General features: G+C 39.5%; 1 protein-coding gene across 2 annotated transcripts; it reads right to left on the bottom strand.

Annotated features, from left to right (window-relative positions):
• Positions 1–556: 556 nt before the first annotated feature.
• cyyr1 (cysteine/tyrosine-rich 1) lies at positions 557–7,050 on the bottom strand. Of its 2 annotated transcripts, none has more exons than XM_088013707.1 (4): positions 6,240–7,050; positions 4,375–4,474; positions 3,492–3,652; positions 557–1,473 (listed from the first exon to the last, which is right to left on the bottom strand). In XM_088013707.1, exons 1-4 carry the CDS (start codon positions 6,316–6,318, stop codon positions 911–913), a joined length of 903 nt encoding a protein of 300 aa, XP_087869833.1. In that variant the 5' UTR covers positions 6,319–7,050; the 3' UTR covers positions 557–910. The 2 variants fall into 2 exon arrangements, with proteins under 2 accessions (XP_087869833.1, XP_014858461.1); XM_015002975.2 differs by having other exon boundaries at positions 1,210–1,492; positions 6,240–7,048.
• Between the last annotated feature and the right edge of the window lie 4,222 nt (positions 7,051–11,272).

Genomic DNA, 11,272 nt, shown 5'->3' with positions numbered 1-11,272 from the left:
TTCCCTTTTTACTTAGCTATTTTGTTGCAATTGTTATACAGTCATGATACACCCTCCAACAAAAAAAAAAAAAACTTTAGTGCCTCCTGTGACATCACATAAGGCAAATAGAAGATCTCTTTAAAAGTGAACATATATTTGGGGTTTAAAATGTAACCAAGTACTGACTCTTCGGTCCGTAGACATATCAGCTGATTTGTTTGATGTCTTTGTACATTTTTGTGATTTTTTTCCCCCTTTAATGGATCTAAAGAGAGGAAGGAAGTGCCTGCACATTTAAAAACTAAACCAGAACTAACAACCTTCTCAATCGCAGAGCTGCTGTTTGATCTGAAGCAGCCAAGAGAGAGACATTAAGTATTTATTCTTTTCCCAGAAGATCAAAAGCCGATGTGTTTTTTCCTCTCAGATCCTACCCGTTTATTTTATAGGTATTAGGGAAACCCATACTTCATTACTGAACTGTGTCTTTAATGTCAATTTACATGGGAATAAGGCAAAAACACACCACTGCGTAGTATATTTAGGTGAATAACTTGAGACTGGATTCTGCCTCTGTATTCAAAAACATATCTTTAATTTACAACACAGGCACTGACACAATAGAGAAACAGTTATTGACCTGATATTTATAATGATGAAGTCCCATCAATTCACAGTTCAAGCACAGTGAAGTCACTTTGAGTTTAAAAAAAAAATTCCCCCGACATAAAAATAATTTAAAACGCGGCAAAAAAAAAAAGTCAGTATATTACAACAGTCCAGTTTTGAGCTGCCGACTGGTTTAAAGCCATCATTTTTATTATAATGGATTAAGTCAAGTCTTTCAGTTTAATACAAAGCAAGTCCCGATCTGATATAATAATAAAAAAATAATCATTGTTTCAAATAAAAGTGGAGCAAAATAGCTCTAAGAATGAAAAAAAAAAAAAAAAAAAGAAGTTGTCCGCAGTTTATCGCTGACAATTCCTTCCCACTCGTGATGATGCGGAAAAAAGAAAAAAAACATGGTCTTCACTTTCATCAAAGTGTAGCCAATACCTTTGATGTGCACAAACGGGGGCAGAGAGTACAGGTCAGAACAGTTAAGCTGCCAACAAGTTAAGTCTTTCAGACGTGATGAGGCATGTGTGCGTTTCCAATCCTGACCCACATTTTCTCTCAAATGGTTCTCTTCCCACCAGTGGTTCTGCTTCAAAGCAGCGGCAGTGCAGTAAAGCTGAGCATTAGGGGGCAGAGAGAGCAGAGTTGGGGGGTGGGAGGGGTATTCTGAGAATTTTAGTTTGATGAACCCGAAGAGCAACCGCGACGAGTGTCCATTTATGGTCCAACCAGCGTGCGATCTGCATGGCGAGAACTCACTTGCGGGTGAAGCCGGGGTAAGGAGGCGGCGGAGAGTAGTTGGCTTGTTGAGGCTGGGCTGGGGTGTAGGGTGGGGGTCGTAATGATGGTGGGTACATCTCATAGTCGTAGCTGTAAGGAGGCGGAGGACCTGGGTTATAGAACGATAAAAAACAAAACAAAACAAAACCAAAAAAACACACCCAAAGTTAAAACCACATGATTTAGATTGAGATTTCTTCAAGGTTTAACATGAATCAGGCCCACAACATTTTTCATGAAACTCTTGCACCATCTAGTGGTAGAATTACAGAATTGCACTTTGAAAGAAGTGGATGGGAAGAGTTGGGAAGATAACAAATTGGGAAGTTTTTGCTGAGCCGGTGTACCATCGAAATAAGTGAAAAGAAAAAAATCTTATTGTGAGAAAAATTTTTATTTATAATGAAAATGATATAGTACAGACTTTACCACGAAAAACTGAATATTTATGGGACTGTTTTTGTCCTTGACCAGCAAAATGCAAGATTAAAGATATAAAAAAAAGTGTTTAAAAATCAACTAAACTCAAAAGATCATAGGTCCGATTCCAGTTTCAATTTGAAAATCATGAAAACATAACTTTACTCTAGTTTCAACATTAAAAGGGAGATTTCTTTTGTATTTGTTATCATAGGTTAGCATCTAATTTAGAAATGCATTTTAATATTTACTAGTAAATAAATGTTAAAGATTTTGTTTATGCATTATGTGTTCTTTTAATCCCTCTTCCTTTACTTTCCTCTAAATCCCTGTGTATAAATACTCTAGAAACAAACCTGCCTTGCCTCCTCTTATGGTGTCAAACAACAGCTTTAGGACGCTCATGCTGTGATCTTTGAGCGACTGAACCAGGGAACCAACACCACCGTGTCAAAACACAATGACTTCCATCGTGTGTTCCTGCACACGCTGCATAATCATTCATACTGCATCAGGTCAAGCGGTGCCTTCGTGAAACACGATCGGCGCCGCAGGGCAGCGCGAAAGCAGCTCAGCTACTGTCGCATGAAGGGGAAACACAGCTGTGAACAAAACACTGTGAATAAATGATGAGGAAGAGGAGAGAAAATAGCAACACAAAGGCCGAGGAGTGTCACAGAACACCGGCTCTGGTGGACAATAGTATGTATCTATTGTAAAGAAAAGTATTGAAAAAAAAAAAAAAACAACTTCTTTTTTTACTCTGTCGCATAAAGTAGTTTATGCGACAGAGTTTAAAACGTAGGGGGAAACTGAGTCAAGAAAATTTCCAGGAAAACTCCTAAACTCTTTGGGTTGCTTCACATTTCCACCTCTGTGGACAGCTGGTAAAGTTAGAAGCAAGTTCATGTATAACTCTACATGCTGCTGTATTTTAATACATTGGAATATATTTAAAAAGCTAATTTATTCCAGAAATTAAAACACAGCACAAGTACAAGGCACTTATTTCTGCCTATATGGATGATTGTAGCTGACAAAAAACTCAAACTTCAGTTTCTCTGAGAAGTAGAATGTTATACAAGAACATTAAGGGCTTTTTTTATTATTATTATTATTTCAGAAATGCGTTCCCCAAGAGATGTGTCCAAGCATATCAGTGGAAAGTTCAGTGGAAGGATAAAGTATGGTAGCAAAAAGGTGCACAAGCAAAATGTGGTGCCCAGCTCAAGAACTAAGTACAAAAAGTTTGAAATCGTGTGACAGGTAGAGGAAATAAAAGTGAACATGAGTTATGATAGTGTAAAGAAGGTTACTAGTTCGATTCTTTTTAGCTTTGAGTTCAAGTTTGAAGCATTTTTAAAAGATTTTAAAGTGATATTCTACGGTTTGCACAGTGATTTTCTATCCTTAAAATAATTGAAAAATACTTTTAAAAATCTTGTAGAAGTTGCTTAGCCACAGCACTTTGTTATATTTGTTCAATAATAGCAAACATCAAACTCTTGGTTTTCATAATTACACCCCTTTTTCAGGTAATAAACATTTAACTGCTCGTTTGGTAATAAATTAACCTTTAAAAAAAGTACTCGAACGTCATAAAAGTGCCACTTTTTACCAAACAACCAGGCTTCAAAAGAGGTTTACAGTGTGGTGCAGGAGGCTTTCGGTCAAACACGGCGACCCACCTGGGTAACCCTGGGTAACAGTGTTGATGTAGGAGGTGCTGAAAACTCCGACCCGCGCTCCGCGTCCGTTCTTCATGCACATGCACACGCACAGGAACAGGGCCGCCACCGCCCCCATCAGAAACACCACGCCGAACACTATGCCGGAGATGGCGGTGCCTCTGGAACACACACACACATACACACACACAACGCACGTAATGAGCCATCCAGACGTGCGAGGGCTTTTCATCAACGCTCTCTCCTCTCTGCCATCACTTCTCCAGTGCTGCCATGGAGATGTGCCGCCTCATCTGATCTAGCTCAGCTGTGAGGCGTGCGCAAATCGTGTGACAAGAACATGTGCGCTCGCTGCAGAGGAGTCTGCGAATTGGCACTCGGGGGAAAAATAGGAAAGGGCTCATTAGCAGGTTTGTAGTTAGTCAGCCAAGTCTGTCCTCTTTTGCTCCAATTGTATAACAGTTGGTCTCCCCTCATTTGAATCATCCAACCACAATCCAAAGTGTCCGAATTGCAATATTTCTTGCTTTCTTCTTTTTTTTTTCTTTTTTTTTTTTTTTTAAATCAAACCCAATTTCTGACCAGTTACGCTGCATGAAGAAACAGTCTGGACCTACTTTACGTTTTGGAGTGTCCAAGGCTAAAAGCACAAATTATTCAATGCACAGACATATAAGAGGTTTCCTAGCAATAGGGGCTGTTAAAGCCTGGGTACCTTAACTCAGTAGCCACCTCAACTAGGTGTCCTACCTGCACATTACAGACTTTAAAATAAGTTACATTTCATTGAAATCCTCTACCAAAGAGAAGAGCAAGAAAACAAATGAGTTTACAAAAAGACAAGCTTGTCCTTTAGCAACATTTCCTCAGCGCGTTTACTTACGAGAGGACGTCCCCGACGTAGGCGTAGTAGGAGCAGCAGAAAGGTGGCGAGCCTTCACAGCAGTACTCTATGCAGCCTTCACAGTGTGCCTCGCTACCACCTGCAAACACACGGCCGTGTTCTTATTAGCACCCTCTTCTCACGCGTAAATAATGAAAAAAAATAAAAATAAATAAGCACAACTCGACATACTAGTGACGGGGGATGAGGACAGACGGCGGTTACACTGGATGGAGGACCACCGCACAAAGCCCCATCGTTGTTGCTGTTCTATTTTTAAATCCCTCCTAAATCCTCAGACTGCAAATACAAATAAATGTACAAATCTTCCCTTTTGAAAGCCTAGGACTATTTCCATAGAGTTGAGTCATGATCTTTGCGTTGCTTGATTCAGCAGGTTGGCTATGCTGAGCAGAACCCATTACATATTCACTACAAATTGTTCAAATAATACAAAATTGTCCACAGGGAGAAAAAAAAACACAGCAACAATTACAATCTCCTGGATATGAATTGCTGTGTTTGTTTTTCTGGGAACGAGGCAGCGAAAGCGGCCCACGGAGCCCACCTGTTGAATAAAAAGCTGTAGGCTGGCGTGCCGGATGGGGCCGACAATCTAATCTGTGACATACATATCTAATGATGACATCAGGAATGGATGTGGAGAGCAGTTGGGCGCAAGATTTACCCTTTCCTCTGACATTTCACGAGCTCAAAGCCTGGAAAAAAATGAAAGAACTGTAGGCAAAACTTGACATAAAGTGGAGGACGAAGCAGAAAAGCATTAGAAAAATATACAATACTGCAGCTGTGTTAGATTTAAACAGTAAAAGAAAAAAAAACTGTGATTTTGGTGAAGTCTGATTCAGAATTGCAGGACTGGCCCTTTAACCAAGCCAAAAATTACCATGGTAACTTTGGAGGAGCTGGAGAAAGTACAGCTCAGGAGGGAGAATAGGCATAACTAGTCATGTGCTCATCTCTAATCCATGGTGGGGGCAGCATCATGCTGTGGGGATGGATCTAAATACACATATCTAGCAATCTAAAATGCCAAGAAGTTGAAAGGTTGTACGGTTCGCTTCATGGAACTTGGATGAATGTCGCTGTGCAGAAAACAAGCAGCACACCCATCTGTGTGCATGTGTGTGTGTGTGTGTGTGTGTGTGTGTGTGTGTGTGTGTGTGTGTGTGTGTGTACACACACATGTCTTTGCTCAGGGATCTGCTTTGTCTCAGCAATCACTCAAGCTGGAATGATGCGTGCCTGGAGGCAAATATGCACGTTTCAAAAGCAAGAAGTTCAAACACAGGTGGGAAAAACTAATAGAAAGGAAGCAGATTTTCTTTTTTTTGGGGGGGGCGAGGGGGGAGCGGGAGTCTAAAAGAGGAAATCAAATGCCTATTTATGATGAGTCACAGTTTTTAAAAGTTTTTAAATCAGAGGAAGGTTATTCTGATTTCCTCCAAGCTGCTCATGTTGGTGACTCACACTCCCTAAACGCTTCCCACTGGCAGACTCCTGGGGACATCTGTCTGGGTGGTCCACTATGAGGTCCTGGCTCCTGTCTCTCCACACGCTGGGAGACAATGGGGGCACCATGTCCCTCATTCCCCTCCTCTCTATCCCCGCCTGCTGTTTTCTCTCCCTCTCTCCACACCATCAGCTTGTCCTCTGAACCCACCAGATCTCAAATTTCCTGCAGTTTTGAAAGTGCCACTCTGTTGAAAATATCCCTCCTTCATCTTATCCCAGCAGGGATGGTTCTGAGTCAGATTATTAATTAAAACGCCAAGAAGGACCTAATTAATGACTGAAGTGGTAAAAATCGTCACAAAAAAAATTGACTTAAAAGTTAGACTTACCCGTGAATAAACCAAGCAGCAGAGAGTTCCTCAGAAATTTAAGCGCCTCCGTTCTCCATCTCCTCCAGAGGTTTTCCATGATCTCCTCCCGCTGCGAGCAGTCCTGTTTTCTAACTAGCTGACAGTAGTGGATATTGACAAAACCGCTTGTCTTCTCTCAAAGAAGTAACACATTTGGCATGTTTCACTCGAGCAGTTTAGTCAAAGTTTGGATTTTTCTCCCCCTCCCTCTTACTTCTCTTCCTCTTTGTGAAGCGAAGCTCCTGGTTTGTTCTCCCCCCACGTGTGGACGCCTTTCCCGTCCCCACACCTCCGGCAGACTGGAGGGTTTTATCCCCTTCTTTTCCTCCCACCGTTTGCTCACTGTCCCCCTGCTGAGTTTACACCGCGGAGAGGCAGGAGGGAAGTCAGAGACAAGGTGAGAAACCTCTTCCGGTTACGGGTTTCAAAGTAAAATAGAAGAAATCTGTGAGGCAAATGTTTTGTTTTTTTCATGTTTTTATTTTTATTTTTATTTTTTTGCTTTAATTCCCACACCTAAATGTTTAATATAACTTGAGTATATACGGAAAGGGAAAAAAAAGCTTTCCAAACCAATCTGGTGCTTACTTGCTGGCTATAGCTAGATTTGCTACTTTTTGGAAAACTGGAAATTCACATTATTTTGCCTGATTTTTGGTTGAAGTTTCACTAACATCATCCAGCCCCTCCACCACAGAATTCAGAATAAAATATATATATATATATTTAACAGAACCTATCTGACATCGTGAAGTAGGCCAAATTATTCCTAAAAATACAGTTGAGAAAATAAGTCATTAAGTGTTAACATTTGGACAACTTGCTATAGTTAATAATAATAATGTGTGCTTTCCACCATCAGTTGGTGACCTTAACAGTCCGAGAAACAAGGCATTTATGGTTATTTTATGTTTTTATTTTAGATATAAAAAGGGAAAAAAGTAATAAAATTACAATCGAGTCTGTGCATATTTTGATGCTATTTTATACTAGCTAGTTCAGATAAATGATTGAAGCTAACAAGTACAAACACACGTATCCCAGCGATAGTCGTTTCCCTTTTTGGTGCTTTTATTTTGAAGACATCCGCTTCGTCCCCGCGTTTCCCTCGTGACAGTTTACTCCTTGATATAAAAAAAGGAAACTGGTGTGTTTCTTGGCACGTGCACACCTGCGTGCGTGGACGCGCTACCACATCACGACATCTGGCGAGATAAAAGCAGAATCAAACTGTAACCAACCTAAGGTCACACAATGGCCCGTTTAATCACAGCACGACTGCACGACATCCAGTTTTACCCCACTTGTTAAGTTTGCACTTATCTTCTGAAGTGCGGCTCGCGGGGCCATTTGCGGCTCTCTGGTTGCTTTGGTCCTCTTGAGGGGGGGAAATCAGGCTTGTTGAAATAGATGTACACACGTTTTGGGACAATACAATAAAAATAAAAATGTTTAATATAATACAGCTTGATACAGGAAGTTTCTCATTCATTAACCAGGTTTTGGCATTCATCTAAACACTTCAGTGCTAGCATTTTTGTGGTTATAGCTTAAATTTATGGATTTTGGCGTTTACAGTTTGAACACAATGCACTAAAAGCATTCCTTACAACATAATGCTGCCAGCACCATTTTTCACAAAGGGCGTATTGGGTTCAGAGTGTTACATTACCTTTTGTTTGTGGCTGTTTTTTCCCCATCTTTAACTGTTTTAAGGTAAAAAGACAACAGAAATAAACTTAAAAAAACAGTTGTAAAATGATGAGTTCCTTAAAAGGGGAATAAAAAGGAATCCAAAGCATCCTGCTATATAATTTTACACATCACCGTACATAAAAAAAAAAGGGAATATTTCACCTTCAAAGCTGGAGGCCACGGTGCATTCACGTTTAGGTGGGAAAAAGTTCATCACATTTTCTCTAATTTAAACAAAACTTTTACAGGCAAAACCATGGGGTGGCAAAAGGATGAGGGTAATTTAGCTCTCGGAAATGCCACCCACGTGGAGCAGCGATGATTCATAATGCCTTCCAGATGTTGCTTTCAAGTTGTAATAAAGTGCTGTGAGAGACATGTAAAAACAAGCAGGTACAACTCAGCAGGCAGCATTTTCAGTTCGAGCACTAAAAAAAGTGACATTTTCTATCATTGCCTTAAAAAAAAAGAGAAGGTTTTCACAAAGCTCCAATTTTTTCACATTTTATTACATTGCTAAAACGGATTTTGGTATTCTTACTTATACTCTACAAATAAATGTATTGGTCTTGCTTTTCTATAAAGAAACAGAAAATTACCCATAATTACAAAGCGAAAGTGTGTTTTTCAATCATTTCTGTAGTGAACGTTTAAATAACAAGAGGCAGGTAAGCATTCACACCTTTTTGGGGATAACAATCAAGTTGAACTCAGTTGCATTTATTTCCCTGTGATACTTGAGATACTGATTGGAGTCTACCTGTGGTAAATGTAGAAAATTAAACCCGATCTGGTCTTTAAGCCCTCCATAATAAGAATGGGATAATTCTGGACAGATTTGACCAGATTACTAGTCATCTAAGAGAGTTCTAACACCAAGAAAGCCTTCAGGAATGCTTTGTTTTTTTTGTGAGTTTTCACAAATGTAATTTTCCCAACCTTTTTTTTTAACTGTCTTTGTTCAATGTAGAATAATCTAGAAGAAGGTCTTAGCAGGCTAAATATTTTGTATATTGAACTATTGACAATGCAACTGAGAGTCCACTGTCGCTACATGCTAATTCAAGATGATTCAAAATTAACTTTGTCCCACTTGTTAATTTTGTGTAGATATTTAAATGAAACCATACCTAACTATTATAAAGTATGTCCATAATGTAGTGAAATATGTAGTGAAAATCTACTTTCTAGTGGCGATGAATACTTCGACACAGAAAAAACATGTTAAGTCTGACATGTTCAGTGACTCATTATATCACATCACAGATTAGGATGATGATGGCCAATCTTCATAAGCACCATTAATTAGAGGATAATGATTTCCTTTGTGTGACAAAGCGGAAGACGGTCTTCCATATAGAGCCACAGGAAGTTCAATGTGGGCTCTGGCTTCCAGTGACTCTAGTATCCACTAGCTGGAGAGACGCTTGCAAGTGGGGAAATTTACCAAACAATTTTTAAGCAAGGTATGGTGCAATCAAAATTAAAGAGCACCATATCAAAATAAATCACAGAGTAGATTTTTTTCCCCCTCTCTTCCTTTTTATACTATGTTTTACATGGTTTTGCTTCAGAAAATTGCTGGTGTAGAGTAGCTATGAGACTCGGGGACCGCTTGATTGCTGAATCGAAAATAACTCCTACTTTGATTAAAGCAATTTGGATGCGGAGGGAAGGCAGGTCAAGTTCTCAAAAGGTTCCAGTCCACTCAGGTTGATGTCAGCTTGTTGAGTCGACGCGTGTCTCGAGGTTTGTTTTACGTCAGGAGGGGTGACGTAATTCGGAGCAATCTCACAATCAGCCCGGGCCTCATTGTGATCCAGCGCCATGAGGGAGATGGAAAAATCCCCAGAGCTCTAATATCAGATTAAAGCTGTGAGCTAAGTGATTAATTTAACAGTCCAGTCAATACGTAATATAAAACATTAAAACACAATCATCTCAATACGTTAGAAGTTTTTGTATATTAGGCATTGCTGGATAGGTGCCAAGTCCTGATGGAAAATGAAGATAACAACTCTATAGAGCTTATCAGCAGAAAGTGCTTGAAAATTTCCTGGTAAAATAGCTGCATTGACTGTGAACTTCAGGAATCAAAGGGGACCAACACCAGTTGACATGGCAACAAAAACCCTGAGAAACTGGAACCTTCAGTCTGTACTTCAAGGAACCTGGATTCATGTCCTCTGACTCTCGAATGAACTCTGATTCATCTCAAGACAGTTCAGTTTCACATAACTAGACCATAACATAACTTTTCAGTTTTTATAATAATCCTTTGAAGAAAAATTGTGTAAAGTGTAAGTTTCATTATATATATATATTTTACTGGGACGCACTTCATGCCTACCAAGGTTTAGGTCATAAGATTCAGGAAGAAATCAACAGCTTATTGATGCCCTCTAGTGGCGTACAGAAAAATGATGTGTAAAAATCAAAATGAAAAATTATATATATATATATATATATATATATATATATATATATATATATATATATATATATATATATATATATATATATATATATATATATATATATATAAAAGATATCCCACTGAAATATGTGCGGATATTCCTCTGTCATTAAGCTTTGGAGATGTTGCTTCTCAGCATCCTTGTTTGAAAGGTTCAAAGTTCAAAGAAAGAAAAAAACAGGACAAAAGGGTTTTAATATTCCTTTAGAATATCAAAAGATTCTAAAGGAAACTTTCTCACTGGTTTGCAGATTCTTATAAACGCTTGGGAGATTGGCTCTGATGGTTCTGGAGTGGTTGGAGATCCATGTGGGAAAGGTAGATTGTGCCACTGGGAGAGGCGGGGCCCGCTTTGAAACCAACCATTATAGGGAGGACATGTAGGTAGTGGGAAGCTTGACCTAATTAGAGGACATGCTGGGGCACGGAAGTGACATTGAGTAAATAAATAAGCCATGGACTGTCAAGTGTGCTTCTAGGAAGCTTTTAACTAGTGTGACACGGGGTCAACACTCAGGAACTGAACGGCCTTTGGCCCTCCTGATGAGATTGATGAGAAGCAGGTGTGTGCCAGCTGCAATCTGCTAAGCCCCGCCCTCTAAGAGATAATCTGCGACAAAGGACTATTTTTATTTAATCTTAGAGAGAATATTTATGCTCCTTTGCACTCTGTGAAGTGAATATTAATTTATTTAGTGACCACAGACCTTTAAGAATCACATTTTTACAAGAACAGGCTTCTGAAAATAGCGTCGTAATGACTGGAAACTGGGCTGGGAAAACATTTCATTCATCAGATGATGTTCTTGAGAGAGCCCAAACATGACCCAAGACAAACCAC

The sequence above is a fragment of the Poecilia mexicana genome, unplaced genomic scaffold (genome assembly GCF_051168715.1).
Source record: "Poecilia mexicana isolate PSO_F unplaced genomic scaffold, ASM5116871v1 scaffold_2, whole genome shotgun sequence".
Taxonomy (NCBI): domain Eukaryota; kingdom Metazoa; phylum Chordata; class Actinopteri; order Cyprinodontiformes; family Poeciliidae; genus Poecilia; species Poecilia mexicana.
Note: the sequence above shows the minus strand (reverse complement) of the source record. Positions and strands in the feature narration are given on the sequence as shown.